This window comes from Taudactylus pleione, unplaced genomic scaffold (genome assembly GCF_031769625.1).
Source record: "Taudactylus pleione unplaced genomic scaffold, aTauple2 ptg000377l, whole genome shotgun sequence".
In the NCBI taxonomy this organism is placed as follows: domain Eukaryota; kingdom Metazoa; phylum Chordata; class Amphibia; order Anura; family Myobatrachidae; genus Taudactylus; species Taudactylus pleione.
In genome coordinates this window covers 8242791-8261593 of record NW_028284778.1, presented here as the reverse complement: position 1 = coordinate 8261593, position 18803 = coordinate 8242791, and the positions used below count along the sequence as shown (strand labels likewise).

At 48.5% G+C, this 18803-nt stretch overlaps 1 protein-coding gene across 2 annotated transcripts; it reads right to left on the bottom strand.

Moving 5' to 3' along the window:
• Positions 1 to 12233: 12233 nt before the first annotated feature.
• On the bottom strand, positions 12234 to 18144 carry LOC148508122 (gastrula zinc finger protein XlCGF66.1-like). 2 transcript variants are annotated; one of them, XM_088445288.1, is made up of 5 exons: positions 18080 to 18144; positions 14952 to 15066; positions 13507 to 13764; positions 13306 to 13429; positions 12234 to 13189 (listed from the first exon to the last, which is right to left on the bottom strand). In XM_088445288.1, the coding sequence occupies exons 2-5, from the start codon at positions 15027 to 15029 to the stop codon at positions 13077 to 13079; spliced, it is 573 nt and encodes a 190-aa protein (XP_088301414.1). In that variant the 5' UTR covers positions 15030 to 15066; positions 18080 to 18144; the 3' UTR covers positions 12234 to 13076. The 2 variants fall into 2 exon arrangements, with proteins under 2 accessions (XP_088301414.1, XP_088301413.1); XM_088445287.1 differs by having other exon boundaries at positions 12234 to 13429.
• Between the last annotated feature and the right edge of the window lie 659 nt (positions 18145 to 18803).

Genomic DNA, 18803 nt, shown 5'->3' with positions numbered 1-18803 from the left:
GAGAATAGTCCAGTTGGTCAATGGCCCAATAACAACAAAAAAATGAGCAACGGTTCCACAAGAATTGGCAGATATCGGCATACTGGGGTGGTGGAGTAGAGGTGGACAGTATACATTATATTACACATGAGAGAGAGGTTCATAGCAAAGTGCAGCTGTAACAACCTGCAGGAAGTAGAGACACGGAAGATAGTAGTGAGCAGGACCAGAGTTATCGGAGGACACTATAACAGTAGGTAGAGGAACAGCACAATACACACTGACCATAGGCAGCACAGGCTCTGGTAGTAGTAACTGTCAGTGTGAGGAAAGTATACAGATATGTAGCCTATATGGGCACCACTGAGCCCTCTCACATCTGTTGTGCCACTGTTGTGTTACAGTTCCTCCGTAGTGCCAGCACTCACTCTAGAACTCCTCCAACTAAGGATTACTTCCTTGCCTTAAAATTCATCAGTGTCAATTTTAAACAATTGCTTAAATCCCAACTAGAGGATACAGATTGGAGGACATCTGCTCCAGCTTCCAAGAGTCCAATCAAAAGAATTTCATTAGATTTCAACAAAATATTGACCTGGATAAATTCCATAATGAATTGGTGGAGCTTAGGAACATGAATGAAGATGTGGAGAGCAGGCAGAGCCGCAATAACATACACATTAGAAATCTCCCTGAATCCGTCACCCAGAGCGGCCTGGAATTGTTCTTTCAAAGATTATTCTCCTGAAATTTATTAGACATGTTACATCTCCCTCTGATAGCTCAGCAAGACTCCCACAACTTACTGGACGTCATCTCATAGACATGCCAGAGGTCACCAAGCCCCACTCTCCCCTCATTTGAGCCCTTTTGCCCACACTGGACCATCTGCTTTGTACAATATGACTGAATTTGCTGCTTGACACAACATGATATCTCCTGAAGGAAGAGACTCACTAGGCCTGTAATGTATTTCAATCTCCAGCTATAAATGGTTATTCTGATTTTCAGCCTGAGCAAGGTGCAGTGGTTTCCCGTGACCCTAGTGCAGGCATGTCAAACTCAAAATACCAATCGGGCTAAATATTCAAGGTCTACGAGTGTGTGGGCTGCAACAAAATAAAAAGTCTTCTATGCAATTTTGATGGGCAGTAATGCCCCTTATATTGTGCCCCCAGTAATGCCTCTTATGCAGAGCCCCCAGTAATGCCCTTAGTAGTGCCCCCAGTAATGCCCCTTATGCAGAGCCCCCAGTAATGCCCTTAGTAGTGTCCCCAGTAATGCCCCTTATGCAGAGCCCCAGTAATGCCCCTTTATGCAGAGCCCCCAGTAATGCCCCTTATGCAGAGCCCCTAAAAATGCCCCTTTATGCAGAGCCCCCAGTAATGCCCTTAGCAGTGCCCCTTATGCAGACCCCCAGTAATGCCCCTTTATACAGAGCCCCCTGTAATGCCCATAGTAGTGCCCCCATTAATGCCCCTTATGCAGAGCCCCCAGTAATGCTCTGAGTAGTGCCCCTTATGCAAAGCCCCCAGTTATGCCCTTAGTAGTGCCCCCAGTAATGCCTCTTATGCAGAGCCCCTAGTAATGCCCCTTAAGTTGTGCACCAGTAATGCCTCTTTATGCAGAGCCCCCAAGTAATGCTGTTAGTAGTGCCCCCAAGAATGTCCCTTTATGCAGAGTTCCCAGTAATGCCCCTTATGTTGTGCCACTAGTAATGCCCCTAGTAATGCCCCTTATGCTGTGCCCCCTCCCAGTATAGAACATGCCCCACTCACCTTTTTGTGCAGTACTTACTTTTCTTCATGATGGCTGCTGGGTACCGCTGCAGTCCTCGCCATCCCGCGTAGACGCTGCCGCTGACTGGATTTAATTAGATCCAGAGCGGCATGCGCAGGCTCCCTCGTCACGGGCGTCTCGGGTGATGTCATGACGTCACCCGCACGCTGCATCACTGGGAACGCTGGCCTCTGAAGCGATCAGAGGCTTCTGATCACTTCAGAGACCTGCCCGAACGGGGCTGTGGGCCGCATTGTCAGGGTTCAGCCTAGGATCGGCTATCTCTTACCTCCGTGCCGGCTTCCCCTGACTTCCTTGTGGTCAGACATCTGGTGCAGTGATGGGCGAGATGCTGAGTATTCTGCCTTAGGTGCTTTCTGCGGACTTCCATGGTCTGCTGTGTATGTTGGGGATCGGAGTTACCATCATGGGCACCGCCATGACAATTCTCATGTAACAGTCCTCTTAACCAATGGTAGCATGATCTCAGTCAGCTGACGCTGTGCTCCAATAATTTGCTACCCCTGGGTATAAATCCGCCTCTAGAACTCCAGGAAGTTGCCTGATCAACAATTGTCACTCCTAGTGTTCTAGTTGAGTTCTGTTACAGGTTCCCTTGGATTCCAAGCCTAAGTTCCAGTGTTTTCTAGTGAGCAACAGTGCTATTCCTATTTCATCTCTGCCTGTGTTGGAGTTCCAGTGTTTCCTTTCAGCACCAGTGTGATTAACATCCCTACCTGTGCATGCTGTTTCTGTGATTTCCAGCTACAAGGTTTTCCTGAGTGTCTCACAGCTGCACCTCTGTGATTAAAAGCTACAAGTGTTCCCTGTGAGCAGCAGTGCTAAGTACATCTCAGCCTGAGAGCTTTGTTTCCAGTGACCTGTGCTATAACATCTCTGCTTGTGTGCCTAAGCCTCCGATGTTTACCAGTGAGCAGCAGTGCGACCTAACATCTCTGTCTGTGTGCCTAAGTCTTCAGTATTTCTACATCAGGGTCCATAGGGTTCCACAGGATACCTTGGGGTTTAGGTGATGACGTCAGGCATCGGGTACCATAGAGTTAAGTTTTGCGCTTCCCAGGATGCACTAGGGTCCCCCTCCTATACCCCGCCCCCGAGCCAAGGCATCTCAGTTTCGTTGGTGCCCGGCTTGGAGTCAGAGCACATGTTTAGAGGGGGGCTAAAATTAGCCCCTGAAGTTTTCTTCAATGCCAGCTGTGGCTGCACATCTGGGAGAACAGCATGGACAGTCAGTACTGACGTCCATGCGGTCTCCCCTTCACCCCAACAGTACCAGAATGCCGGTACTGATCCGGGGATGCTGGTAAGTATCTGGGGTCATGGCTAGCGGTGACCCCAGATGCTTCAGACCGTGGTGGATCCAAGGGGGACAGGTAAGCGGCGGGGTCCCGCGGTAGGTCCCCGCTGAACACCTGGTCTAGAGTCCCCAGGCAGGGAGCCTCCTGGGGACTGGCTGCAGCGTGGAGCCAGGCAAACAACCAGCGCTTCCACTATACCCCAAGGACAGCGGGCCGCGGCTGAGCGGCAAGCACTACGGCATCCCAGGGGTTAATTGCATGCCAGGGGAGCGTGCCTTCCCTGTTCTCAGCCGGCGCCTCCCCTTCTGCACACAGTCCTCTCTGCACCTGCTGATTGGTCCTGTGACAGCGCTCCTCCCCCAGGCCGGCCTCCTCTCTGCTCCTTGGTGGCCATCTTCTTCAAGTGTGGTGAACGCTGTTGGAAGCTGAGTGTCGGAGGCATCGTGGTCTGGGTCCCCCTGCATACCTCTCCGATAAGGTCAGTGTATGCAGCGTTGTGTCCTACCAGACTCTGTCAGTGTAGTTGAAATCAGCGCTGATAGTGCAGGAATTGCTTCTTCTGCATTGTATGTGACGTATTGCTAGCGCTGCTGCCTGTACTTTCACTTTCTACTGTCAGCCATTTTACTGTCCCTGCTCTTTGCTCAAGCCCTTGCAGTGTGGTGTTGCAGGGTGTTCTCCCACTATACTAATAAGTATCAGTGAGAGGGTCACATACTTTACCTTCATGTCTGAGAGTGACTTTCCTCGCCAGCTTCTGTGTACTACATGTAGTGTACCAATAGCGGAGGGAGATGGTAACGCGGAGGGGTTATGTCGACAGTGTTACTTATTGGCGTGCCCAATTACTGTCACTGCTCCGGTGCAGGAACCCCCCTGGGCTTGTTTCGCTAAGGCTCTTACAACCCTGGTGGGCCAGTTAGCTCCGCCTCCTGCTTTCACTCAAATGGGATTATCCCAGCAGTCAGTGGTGTTGTCACCCATGCAAGGGTTCCCGAGACAGCTGATGGTATCCCACAGTCTCCCTATTTCCCCTTCTCAGGTTGCACAAGAGCCTGCGTGGGTTAATTAATTGACAAATACGGTACAGCATTTGTCGGATGTTTTACAGGGAGAGTCTGTGTTGCGGCCACATAAGCGGCCTTTGGCGTCTCAGTCTGCTCATTATGATGATGATGATGACGTGACGACCGATGATGGGGAGATTCCTGGAAAGCGGATGCAGATTCCAAAAAGGGCTTAGAATGTTTGCCTTTTAATGGAGAAGTCCTCTTTGGTCCTGATCTGGACAAGATAGTAGCTATGCTGGCAGCAGCCAAGTCTGCATGTCTCCCATCTGCAACGGTCCCTTCAGGTTCTGGTACGTCCTTTAAGATGTCTTTATCTTATAAAAGGTCTTTATCAAAAGACCTTTTGATAAAGCTGTGGCTTAACACAGCGAAACGCGTTAAGGGACTGGCTGTTCCCTTTCCCACTTACCCAGACCAACGGGAGCCGTTATTTGTTCATTCCATCTCACATTTATGGAAGATTGACGCTGCAAGATTACCATACCTCCAACCATCTATACCACCAGCCGACTGGATTTGGGATTTATATTGTGACGACCAAGGAGTTGTCCCCACACCTTGCCAGCTGAGGTACCAAGTGCCCACTGGGCTGGAAAAACAGGCTGCGACGGCAGTAGAGGTGGTTCCACACGCCACCAGCTGACTGAATCTCACACACGGTAATATGGCAACAAGAGACATCATTATACCCAATGTGTCTATTTGAGGAATTTTGGATTTGAGGTATCTTGGATTGTTACATCTTGCTAGCATCGTCTAAGGACCACTACTATTCATACTGGAAGTGGCTCACGCTGACCTAAGTTCATATTAAGAGAACTATCTACCAGGTCATCTATCTTAGGCTCCTTGCCATTGCTTATATCTGGGACTTCATTTCTATAGTGGGAAAGTGATGTTTTAGCATTTTCTTTTTATTTTAATCCATTCACTTAATTTATTTTATTTTTTATTGCATGGTATATTGTTGTGTATATTTATTGTATATGGCGTATACATCCATGTATATGTAATAAATTATCTGATACTTCACCCTGTTCAGTCAAGCGCAGTATATACTCTTTTTTCTCTACAGGTTCTGGTACGTCGTCCTTTCGGCCTTACAGGGTCCAGGGTAGGCCCAAAGCACAGTCTTTTCCATGACAGGCTGGCCCCAAAAATCTGCCAAGCCTATGAAACAGGCCTGGAGTACCAGACGTCTGGCTCCCAAATCGGATGACAAGCCTGCGGCCTGACGGTCCGGGCCTCCCTTTGGGGGATCCCAGTGTGGGAGGCTGCCTGCTTCAGTTTGCCCAGTGTTGGTTGACAACAATGCGGGACACTTGGGTTCACGAGGTGGTTTCTCAGGGGTATGCCCTCTCCTTCCGGCTCAGGCCTCCCTCCTGCTTTTCACCACTGGCCTTCCATTAGACCAGCACAGGGCATTGGCACTGTGGAAGGTATTGCACACTATGCTCCAGGCTGGAGTTATAGTACCTGTTCCATTATCCCAGAGGGGCCAGGGTTTCTATTCCAATCTATTTTCGGTGCAGAAACCCAATGAGTCTTATAGTCCAATTCTCAACCTCAAGGCCCTCAACAAGTCTTTGAGGGTGCCTCGGTTTCGGATGGAGACCCTACAGTCCATTATTCTGGCTCTGGAACCTGGGGATTACATGGTGTCGTTGGACATCCAGGAGGCTTACCTGCATTTCCCTATTCTTTTGCGTCATCAGCAATTCCTCAGGTTTGCAATCCGCAATGACCATTTTCAGTTCCAGGTGCTGCCTTTTGGCCTAGCGACAGCACCACATGTTTCACCAAGGTCATGGCGGTCATGGCGGCTCACCTGCGAATGCAGGAAGTCCGATTGTTGCCGTATCTGGACGACCTACTGTTGTTGGCCGAGTCCCCATAGATCCTCCTACGCCATCTGGAACTGACAATTTCGGTCCTGCAGAATCACGGCTGGTTGATAAACTGGACAAAGTCCACTCTTATCCTATCTCAGAGGATTCTACACCTCGGGGCCTTGTTGGACTCTCAGCAGCAGCGGATCTTTGTGACAGAGGAAAAGATCTAGCCTTACAGTTGAGGGTGCGCAGTTGTCTGCAGGGTCGCCGAGTGTCTGTGCACTCGGCAATGAGGCCCCTGGGCTTCATGGTGTCAGTATTCGACATGGTGGAATATGCTCAGTTTCACTCCAGACCTTTGCAACAATTGATCCTGTCCAAATGGAATGGGTTGCCTCAGAGCTTAAGGTCTCAGACAATGGTACTCACTCTGGAGGTTTGCCTGTCTAACCTGGTGGTTGCATATGACCCATCTCAACAAGGGTCGCCCATTTTGGGTGGCGAACTGGGTCCTTTTGACAACAGACGCCAGTCTCCGGGGATGGGGAGCTGTCACGGGTCCACACTTGTTTCAGGGCAAGTGGACTCAGGAGGAAGCAGCGCTTCCAATAAACATCTTGGAACTCCGCGCAGTGTTCAATGCTCTCCAGCAGGCACATCAAGTTCTCCAAGGACAACCGGTGCAGGTCCAGTCGGACAGTGCCACCACCATGGCCTACATAAACTGCCAAGGAGGAACCAGAAGTCGGGCAGCACTAGTAGAAGTGTCCTGCATCCTGGTTTGGGCGGAGCACAATCTCCCGGCCATATCAGCGTTATTCATCCTGTGAGTCCTCAACTGGGAAGCGGATTTTCTCAGCCGGCAGGACGTGCATCCGAGAGAATGGTCTCTGCACCAGGAAGTCTTTCAACTTCTGGTGGACAGGTGGGGTCTTCCGGAGATGGACCTCATAGCGTCCCATCACAAGAACAAGTTGCCGGTGTACGGGTCTCGAATGAGACGAATAGGTGTCTCTGGTACATGCACTGTCCGTCCGGTGGATGTTCCAGTTTGCCTACCTCTTCCCTCCATTTTCCCTTCTTCCGAGGGTAATCCGCAAGTTCAAGCAGGAAGGAGAAACGCTCCTGTTGATAGCTCCTGAGTGGCCCAGACGGCACTGGTTCTCGGACCTAAAAAGTCTATCAGTAGATGTTCCTCTGAGGTTACCGCTACGTCCGGACCTGCTGTCACAGGGTCCTTGTCTTCACCCGGACCTGACTCGGCTGTCTTTGATGGCGTGGCTGTTGAGACGGCCCTGTTAAGGTCCAGAGGGTTTTCCGGCTCTGTGGTGCAAACCATGTTAAGAGCTCGGAAGCCTTCCTCTGCAAGAATTTACCATCGTGTGTGGCATACTTTCTTTCAGTGGTGTCCCCCTAGAGGTTATGCTCCTCAGGTGTTTCGCCTATCTAGGGTGTTGGCTTTCCTACAGGCTGGCTTAGATCACGGTCTTTGCCTTGCTTCACTGAAGGTGCAGGTGTCTGCCCTGTCAGTCTGGTTTCATCATAGGATTGCTGCGCTCCTTGATGTCTGCACCTTTATGCAGGGAGTTCTTCGCATTCAGCCACCTTTTATTCCACCGGTGGCTCCTTGGGATTTGGCTGTGGTCCTGAGAGCTCTTCAGGGACCGCTGTTTGAACCACTGGGCTCAGTGGACCTCAAATGGCTTACAGCTAAAACTATTTTCCTTCTGGCCATTGCCTCAGCCAGACGTGTCTGGGATTTAGAGGCTTTCTCATGTCAACCCCTTTTTCTAATTTTTCATAGGAACAGGGCGGTGCTTCGCATTCGTCCTGCATTCCTTCCTAAAGTAGTATCAAGTTTCCACATCAATGAAGAAATCGTTGTGCCGGCTTTTAATTCCCCTGATCTTTCAGTGGGTGAGGACACCCTGGATGTTGTACGGGCTTTAAGAATTTATGTTGACCCGCGCACCTCTTCATTTCGGAAATCGGACGCCTTGTTTGTCCTCTATGACTTCCGTCAAAAAAGGGTTGGCCTGCTTCAAAGCAAACTTTAGCAGGATGGATTTGTATGACAATTTCGGAAGCTTATCTTCATGAAGGCCTTCCGGTTCCATCCTCTGTGAGGGGTCATTCCACTAGGTCTGTAGGTTCTTCATGGGCAGCTCAATGTGGTGCCTCTGCTGTCCAAATTTGCAAGGCTGCCACGTGGTCGTCTGTTCATACCTTTGTAAGGTATTACGCTTTTGACACCTTTGCCTCTCAGGATGCTTCCTTTGGGCGGTGGATTCTCCTTTCAGCACAGGAGCATCCCCACCCTTAAAGGATACTGCTTTGGGACATCCCCAAGGTATGCTGTGGATACCCTATGGACCCTGATGTAGAAAATATGAGATATGGTAAGAACTTACCTTTGTTATCTCTATTTCTACGAAGTCCGTAGGGTTCCACAGGACACCCACCATGACGCACCTGTACTGCAGATGGACTTTCTTCTGGTCACCGGTGTTTCTGTGTCCTTCTGGTGAGAATGTGATTCTTGTGTGTTTCCAGATCTTTCTTCTCTCTCTTTCTTCTCCTCCTCCGGCCTATGGCTTGTTACGAAACTGAGATGCCTTGGCTCAGGGGCGGGGTATAGGAGAGGGACCCTGGTGCATCCTGGGAGGCTGAAAACTTAACTCTATGGTGCCCGATGCCTGACGTCATCACCTAAACCCCTGTGGAACCCTATGGACTTCGTACAAATAGAGATAACAAAGGTAAGTTCTTACCATATCTCATATTTTTCTTGTGAACAGCAGTGCAACCTATATCCCTGCCTGCACATTAATACCAGTGTCTCCCTCGAATACACCCCGCAGTGCAAAAGTGCATCTGCACATTTATACCAGGGTCTACCTCGTGTGCCATCTCATTGCGCAAAAGTGCGTCTGTACGCCATTCCCTGTGTATCCTTTGTGTGTCTTACCTGTGGTGCTAAAGTGCGTCAGCATGCCTCTCCTTGTGTTTCCCTCGTGTACCACCCTGCAGTGCAAAGTGGGTCCACACGCCATTTCCCTGTGTATCCCTTGTGAGTTTACCTGTGATGCTAAACTGCAACTGCACAGCATTTCTGGTGTATCCTTCTAGTGCCATTCCTTGTGACAAGAGGGCATCCACACGTCACTCCCTGTATCTTCTCAAGTGCCATCCGGTTGTGCTTAAGTGTGTCAGTACTTTTTCTACTTCAGGGTCCATAGGGGTTCCACAGGGTTGACCTTGGGGTATAGCTGGATCTGGATCCATGGGCACCACGCAGTTAAAGCTTTTGCTGCTCCCAGGATGCACTTGGGTCCATCCTCCTCTATACCCCGCCCCCGAGCCACAGGCACCTCAGTTTTAGTTGGTGCCCAGCCTGAGTCGGGTCACCCTGGGCAGTGGGGCTGCATAAGCAGCCCCTAAGTTTATTTTTATTTTTAAAAGAAGACTTTTCTTTATTTATCTTTGCTTCTTCAGAGCGGCAGCATCAGACTGTCCATCTGGACGTCCACGCTGCTGCTCCACCAACCCTGCTGGCATTGCGACGCCAGTACTGATCTGGGGATCGCAGCGGGACCCTGGAGTCAGTACTAGCAGGGCTCCGGGAGCTCCCACTGACTGCTGCCAGATTCTATGGGCCCAGGTAAGCCGCGTGCATCCTGTAGCGCCTTGGGATTTGGCTGTTGTCCTTAGGGCCCTCCCTTTGAACCACTGCGCTCAGTGGACCTCAAATGGCTTAGTGCCAAGACTGTTTTTCTTCTGGCCATTGCTTAGGCCAGAAGAGTGTCCAAATTGGCTGATCTCTCTTGTCGTTCCCCATTTCTGGTTTTCATCAGGACAGGACGGTGCTTTGGACTCGTTCTTGTTTCCTTCCAAAGGTGGTCTCTCGTTCCGTTGAGGAATTTGTAGTTCTGGACTTCAATTCTCCAGACCTCGCGGCAGATGAGGCCTCATTAGATGTGGTACGTGCCCTCAGTAGTTATGTGGACTATACTAGTTACCTTCGGAAGTCGGATTCCTTATTTGTACTTTATTGTTTCCACAAGAGGGGATGGCCGTCCGATAATCAAACTTTGGCTAGTAAGCTTCGTATGACGATCTCTGAGGCTTACACTCATGAGGACCTTCATGTGCCGCCATCTGTTACTGCTCATTCTACTCAGTCTGTGGGTCCTTCGTGGGCAGCTATTCCTGGTGCCTCAGATGTTCAGCTTTGTAAGGCGGCCACATGGTCTTCTATCCAGACCTTTTTGAGGTTTTATGCTTTTGATACCTTTGCCAGTCAGGATGCTTCCTTCGGGTGACAGATTCTCCTTTCTGCACAGGAGCATCCCCACCCTTGAAGGTACTGCTTTGGGACATCGCCAAGGTCACCCTGTGGACCTTCTATGGATCCTGAAGTAGAAAAGTAGAGATATGGTAAGAACTTACCATTGTTATCTTTTTCTATGAGGTCCATATTGTCCACAGGGCACCTGCGCTGACGCACCTGTGCTTCAGTTGTACTTCACTCTGGTCACCAGGTTTTCCATCTCCTTTGATGTGAGAATGTGATTCTTGAGTGTTCCAGACTTTCTTCTCTCTCTTTTATCCTCCTCCAGCTTCTGGCTTGGCTTGCTACGTAACTGAGTAGCCTCTGGCCCAGGGGTGGGGTAAAGAGGGGGACCCATTGCATCCTGGGAGAGAAATTTACTGTGTAAGGTGCCCGGGTGACTGCATCACCTATACTCCAAGGTCACCCTGTGGAACCTATGGTCCTCATAGAAAAAGAGATAACATAGGTAAGTTCTTACCATAGCTCTAATTTTTGCTATAAAACTCAAGAATGTGTTGTATCAATTGAAGAGTGGTTACGTTACAACCAAAAACAGCAAGCCATAGATATGGTAAAATGGAATGAAGACATTTACTCCCCATTCTAATTATTAAAACATGATATTGTCACCCGCCCAGGGTTTGTTATGTGTCATAGTTGTGTACCTGACGCTAAATGGAGAGATGTAAAATTGGAGGTAGAGGACATGATTCGATGGGGTGCAATAGAAGAGTGAGTGATAGACAAACAGTGAGTGGAACAATCCCAATGTGTTAGTGCTCAAACCCTTGGGAGCTTTAAGATTCTGTAATGACTTTAGGAAGTTGAATGAAGTCTCTAAGTTTGACTCCTATCCTCTGCCATGAGTTGATGAACTTGTGGAAGAGTTGGCCAAAAGTCAGTACTTGGATCTAACTAAGGGCTATTGGCAATTCCCATTAACAGAATCGGCTAAGGCTAAAACAGCATTTTCAACAACAGAGGGATTGTTTCAATACTGAGTGTTACCATTTGGTTTACATGGGGCCCCTGTGACATTACAAAGAGCAATGAATAAACTGCTGAGGCCTCATCAAGAGAAGACAGCTGCATACTTAGAGGACATTGTGATTTGCAGTCAAGACTGGGAGTCTCACCTATCAAAGGTGGAGGCCATTTTTGACTCCCTCCGGGTTAATGGGTTTACTGCCAACCCTGAGAAATGCATAATCTTAATTAAAGAGGCTAAGTAACTTGGATATGTTGTTGGCCATGGACAGGTAAAGCCCTAAATTACTAAATTGGAGGCCGCACCATCATGGCCTAAACCAGAAAAGAAATCACAACTTAGGACCTCTATCAAGTTAGTGGGCTACTATTGGGATTTTGTGACCAAAGCAGCGCCAATAATAATAATAAGAAAAATAATCCAGATAAAATAGTCTGGATTGGTGCTGCGGAGGCAGTTTGGAAAGATATAAAAGGAGTGTTGGATTCTGCTCTGCTGTTGCAAGCTCTAGACTTTAAATAGAAGTTTATACAGGCTGACACCTCGGGAACAGGTTTAGGAGCAGTACTGTCCCAAGCAGTAGAAGGAGAAGAAAGACCTACTGTATCCCGTACCTCAGCCGTAAGTTGTTACTGCGTGAACAGAGATATGTTACGGTGGAACAGGAATGTCTGGCCAACAAGCAGGCTATAGAATCCCTGCCACACTATTTATTGGGAAGAGAGTTTCTGTTGGTAACAGACCATGCACCACTCCAATGGACGCATACCAACAAAGAGGTGACTGCCAAACTAACCCAATGGTTTCTGACATTACAACCATTTAATTTTGTGACACAACATAGGTCGGGAAGAATGTAAGGTAATGCAGACGCCCTGTCCCAAAACTATACACCTCAGGTTCATATGGAGAGTCCAATGGTGAAGCTGGGGGAGGGGGAGGAATGCGAAGGCGAATTACAAATGCAGAGTAATGTCCGGGTTGGTGAATGGGTGAGTTTGTCTGGAAATCTGTCTGCTTCAACAGAGGAGATGCCAGGGTATGTGGCAGTAGGGTCACGGAGCCACAGCTGAGTAGGTTGGCCCAGGATGGTTTCAGGTACAGAGTAAGTGGGATATACTCACCGTCTGGTTACAAGGGTGTACGATGCTTTGCAGGTCTGGTCCAGGCCTTGCAGCTTGCTGAGATCATCAGCCAGGTAATAGTCAGCACCTGAGAGTTTGGCTTAAAGCTTTTCTGAGAACAATGACCAGGGCTCCTGATGCTGAACAAGTCGGCCAGGTGATAGGCAGGAAGGTAGTGTGGTTAGCGTCAGAGTGCTTGGACGAGGAGGTTCCACTGATCTTATGTACATCGACTGTGACCGAAGGTGTAAACCCACTGCTGTGATTGCTGTATTATACACCTGCTGCTGTGATTGCTGTATTATACACCTGCTGCTGTGATTGCTGTATTATACACCCGCTGCTATGATTGCTGTATTATACACCCGCTGCTGTGATTGCTGTATTACACACCCGCTGCTGTGATTGCTGTATTATACACTCGCTGCTGTGATTGCTGTATTATGCTAAATTGTGGGGAATAACAAAATCTACTGCTTTTACCTGCTGAACGTAGTTCTGTCATGTTGTCACGCTCTGCATATTCTGTGTCTGCCCCACCTGCAGGGTAACATGGCATCGCCCAGGTGCACAGTTATTGGCTCTTATTTGCTTTACTCCCACCTAAGAATTAGACCCATAGTGACAGTCACTTTGGTATATTGGTGAGACCTTAAATCCCATCAACCTGATGCTCCTGTGGGGTCTTGTGATTCTCCTCTGTACAATCCTGGGAATAAAGAGGACGGGGACATCTCTCTGGGGTATTTATGTTACTGAGTCCATCTGTAGGAGACACACAGTGACTGAGTACATTGTATATATGTGATTATCAGATGATGTGTATATAGTGGCCCCCATACCTGCTCTCCCCTGTACAATAAATGACAGTCTCCTCTTACCCAGTGATGTGAGGGACCGGTGATTCTCCATCATCATGTCCTTGTACAAACCCTTGTGTTCCTCTATATACTCCCCCTCCTTCATGGAGACATAGTCAGTGACATCCTGACACCTTATAGGAACCTGACACATAATGATACAGTCACCACCCAGACACATCCCCTGGTGTTACTGTATAATGCCCCATTCCCAGCAGTCACCTCTCCAGTCATCACCCAGACACATCCCCTGGTGTTACTGTATAATGTCCCATTCCCAGCAGTCAACTCTCCAGTCAGCAGCTGAATGATCTTGTTGATGAGTTCCAGGATCTTCTGGTCATTGTGTCTCTCATGTATCAGTGGGTGAGGTGGAGGCACTGTGATAGGGCTCTGGGTCCTGCTCAGTCCTCCTGACACACTAGTATGGCTGCTGGGTGTCTCACACTCACCGTATGTCTTCTTCACTACTGTGTAATCCTGTGTATTGGGGGAGACACCAAATATCACTGAAAACAGTCCCATATCCCCTCACCTCCCCAGTCATATCCCTTTATTATTACTTTAGATATGTGATGTCACTGTGAAACTCCCAGATCCCCTCACCTCTCCAGTCATGTCAATATATTATTATTATAGATATAAGTGATGTCACTGTGACACTCCCATATCCCCTCACCTCCCCAGTCATGTCCCTGTATTATTCCTATTCTAGATTCTAGCACCCTGCTCTTGTCATAACCCGTGCAGTTCTTCTTTCCTGCCTTGGTTGTCACTTTCTGCTTTGGTGGTTCTAACACACTCACTGATGCAGCAAACTGCTGACATTCAGTAGTTTGTGTGGTAGAAGAACCAGAGCAGAGAGCAACACCCCAGGCAGGAAAGAGGAACTGCACAGGTTTTATCAGGTGCAGAATGAACACTATTAGTCCTATAGATATAATACAGGGACATGACTGGGGAGGTGAGAGGATCTGAGACAGTCACTGTGACTGTCTCAGATCCTCTCACCTCCCCAGTCATGTCCCTGTATTATTACTATAGATATAAGTGATGTAACTGTGACTGTCTCAGATCCTCTCACCTCCCCAGTCATGTCCCTGTATTATTATTATAGATATAAGTGATGTCACTGTGACACTCCCATATCCCCTCACCTCCCCAGTCATGTCCCTGTATTATTACTATAGATATAAGTGATGTCACTGTGACACTCCCATATCCCCTCACCTCCCTAGTCATGCCCCTGTATTATTACTATAGATATAAGTGATGTCACTGTGACTGTCTCAGATCCTCTCACCTCCCCAGTCATGTCCCTGTATTATTATTATAGATATAAGTGATGTCACTGTGACACTCCCATATCCCCTCACCTCCCCAGTCATGTCCCTGTATTATTACTATAGATATAAGTGATGTCACTGTGACACTCCTATATCCTCTCACCTCCCCAGTCATGTCCCTGTATTATTACTATACATATAAGTGATGTCACTATGACACTCCCATATCCCCTCACCTCCCCAGTCATGTCCCTGTATTATTACTATAGATATAAGTGATGTCACTGTGACACTCCCATATCCCCTCACCTCCCTAGTCATGCCCTGTATTATTACTATAGATATAAGAAATGTCACTGTGACTTCCCCAGAACCTCTCACCTCCCCAGTCAGCAGGTAGATGATCTCTAGGGTGAGGTGTAAAATCTTCTGGCTTTTGTGACTCCGGTCCTTGTCCATCCTCAGTGAATCAGTGATTTCACCACAGCTCAATCGTCTAAGAATAAATATAATTACAATAAATATCACAAAGTACTTAAGTAGTCATTGCAAACATGAGACACTGTCCAGCATTACACCTCATACATACAGTCCTGGGCACATATACCCCCATACCCACAGTCACTGCCCAGCATTACATATCATACATACAGTCCAGGGCACATTTTATACAGCCTCATACCCAGCACATATACCCCCATACCCACAGTCACTGCCCAGCATTACACCTCATACATACAGTCCTGGGCACATTTTATACACCCTCATGCCCAGCACATATACCCCCACACCCACAGTCACTGCCCTGCATTACACCTCATACATACAGTCCTGGGCACATCCTATACATCCTCATGTCCAGCACATATACCCCCCATACCCACAGTCACTGCCCAGTATTACACCTCATACATACAGACCTGGGCACATAATATACATCCTCATGTCCAGCACATATACCCCCATACCCACAGTCACTGCCCAGCATTATACCTCATACATACAGTCCTGGGCACATCCTATACATCCTCATGTCCAGCACATATACCCCCCATACCCACAGTCACTGCCTAGTATTACACATACATACAGTCCTGGGCACATCTTATACATCCTCATGTCATGCACATATACCACCATACTCACAGTCACTGCCCAGCATTACACTTCATACATACAGTCCTGGGCACACATTATACATCCTCATGTCCAGCACATATACCCCCCATACCCACATTCACTGCCCAGTATTACATAGTCATACATACAGTCCTGGGCACATCTTTTACATCCTCATGTCCTGCACATATACTCCCATACCCACAGTCACTGCCCAGCATTACACCTCATACATACAGACCTGGGCACATCTTTTACATCCTCATGTCCTGCACATATACCACCATACCCACAGTCACTGACCAGCATTACACTTCATACATACAGTACTGGGCACACATTATACATCCTCATGTCCTGCACATATACCCCCATACCCACAGTCACTGCCCAGCATTACATCTTATACATACAGTCCTGGGCACACATTATACATCCTCATGTCCTGCACATATACCCCCATACCCACAGTCACTGACCAGCATTACACCTCATACATACAGTCCTGGGCACACATTATACATCCTCATGTCCAGCACATATACCCCCCATACCCACAGTCACTGCCCAGCATTACACCTCATACATACAGACCTGGGCACATCTTTTACATCCTCATGTCCTGCACATATACCACCATACTCACAGTCACTGCCCAGCATTACACCTCATACATACAGAACTGGGCACACATTATACATCCTCATGTCCTGCACATATACCACCATACTCACAGTCACTGCCCAGCATTACACCTCATACATACAGGAGCTCATTCAGACTTGCTCGCAAGATGCGGCCGCTCGCTGCCAAAAAGGGGCCAGATATTTAAATTAAATCTCACACTGCGTGGCATAAGGATGCCATCTATGTCTTAGTGAGCTATGGCACTGAGCGCTCGCAAGTGTATAAAGACGCCTCCTTTCCCCTCATAACACATGTCATCTCCTGGAATTGTTTGATTAATCGGTAACATTGAGAGCCATCGGAGCTGCTTGCAGCCCTTGGGGTTGCCTTTCCCCGCCGCAAGCACTGTGATCAGTGCTGGATGCAATACATGCAGGTGACATGTACAATGACGCTACTTTGCTAATAATGCATGCCCCTTTAAGCTGCGTTTTGGCGGCCTGTCACGCCTGCGTCCGCAACAGCACTCCCCCATTCACAAGCACCTTCCCCTGTTACCACCCACAAACGGCACTATCTGTCACTCAAAGTAGCGGGCAGTCTGTGTGCTACGAGCGCACGATTCCCCATTGCTAAGACTATCTTACGCACGTGTACTGCAAATTAGACACATGCGCACTGAGCAACAAACGCCCGGCAGCGCGCGATCGCACCTTAGCGAATGGGTCCAACTCAGGTCCACAGTCCTGGAAAACCTTATACAGCCTCATGTCCTGCACATATACCCCCATACCCACAGTCACTACTCAGCATTACACCTCATACATACAGTCCTGGGCACAATTTATACATCCTCATGTCCAGCACATATACCCCCATACCCACAGTCATTGCCCAGCATTACACCCTCATACATACAGTCCTGGGCACACATTATACATCCTCATGTCCAGCACATATACCCCCCATACCCACAGTCACTGCCCTGCATTATGCTTCATACATACAGTCCAGGGCACATGTTATACATCCTCATGTCCAGCACATATACCCCCATACCCACAGTCACTGCCCAGCATTACACCCTCATACATACAGTCCAGAGCACATGTTATACATCCTCATGTCCAGCACATATACCCCCATACCCACAGTCACTGCCCAGTATTACACCTCATACTTACAGTCCTTGGCACACATTATACATCCTCATATCCTGCACATATACCCCCATACCCACAGTCACTGCCCTGCATTATACCTCATACATACAGTCCTGGGCACATATTATACATCCTCATGTCCAGCACATATACCCCCCATACCCACAGTCACTGCCCTGCATAATACCTCATACATACAGTCCAGAGCACATGTTATACATCCTCATGTCCAGCACATATACCCCCATACCCACAGTCACTGCCCAGTATTACACCTCATACTTACAGTCCTGGGCACATATTATACAACCTCATGTACTGCACATATAGCCCCATACTCAAAGTCACTGCCCAGCATTATACATCATACATACAGACCTGGGTTCACATTATACATCCTCATGTCCAGCACATATACCCCCATACCCAAAGTCACTGCCCAGCATTAAACCTCATACATACAGTCTTAGGCACACCTTATACATCCTCACGTCCAGCACATATACCCCCCATACCCACAGTCACTGTCCAGCATTACACCTCATACATACAGTCTGTCACGACCCTGTCTAGTTGTCACCTTTTTGCCTTGAGACTTACCCCTGTCAGCTGTCCCATGGATCTGTGTGTGTAATTTGCCTGGAGGATCTGCTCTGATCATGCTGCTGCAGCACTTCTCTATGCATTCCTTCCACAGTGATTATTTCACCTGGGTCCTTTCCTGTCTGTGAACATTGCTAGCCCTGATTGGAATCACAGGTGTAGTTCTGATTCTCGGTGCTGCAGAGATGAGTACTCCCTCTGCATGTTGTGCCTTCCACCACTCAGAATGCTACTGCCAGACCACCTGTCCATATCCACCAATTGCAGCCGGACCCAGGGTATATACATCCACCCCTGATAGCATTCTGGGCCTGAACATCTCGTTACTTCCGTGGTGTATGGTTCATGCTGTTCTGTGTTCTAGTGTATCCCTGACTCATGCTAACAGCAACCCCTGGTGCAATCCAAAAAACCTGCTACAGCAACCCCTGGTGCAATCCAGAAAACCTGCTACAGCAACCCCTGGTGCATCCAGAAAACCTGCTACAGCAACCCCTGGTGCAATCCAGAAAGCCTGCTACAGCAACCCCTGGTGCAATCCAGAAAACCTGCTACAGCAATCCTGACGACCTGTTAGCATCAGCTAATAGTGAGTTCATGTGCTCCTGACTTTAGTCCTGTGCTCTGCTAGCCCTACTCCTGGTTGGTCCCTGGCACCCTGCAAACTTGCATCGTGCTTCCTGCTGTGGATCAACTCCTGCTCCTTCTACCTACCCACTCC

What these genes read in the sequence shown, in the direction of transcription:
- LOC148508122 (XM_088445287.1), bottom strand. Translation starts at nt 15,029, where the DNA reads ATGGACAAGGACCGGAGTCACAAAAGCCAGAAGATTTTACACCTCACC. An exon ending in TCTACCTGCTGACTGGGGAG is followed by an intron (nt 13,765 to 14,951) that starts GTGAGAGGTTCT and finishes CCCAATACACAG; the next exon opens with GATTACACAGTAGTGAAGAA. An exon ending in TCTGGGTGATGACTGGAGAG is followed by an intron (nt 13,430 to 13,506) that starts GTGACTGCTGGG and finishes ATTATGTGTCAG; the next exon opens with GTTCCTATAAGGTGTCAGGA.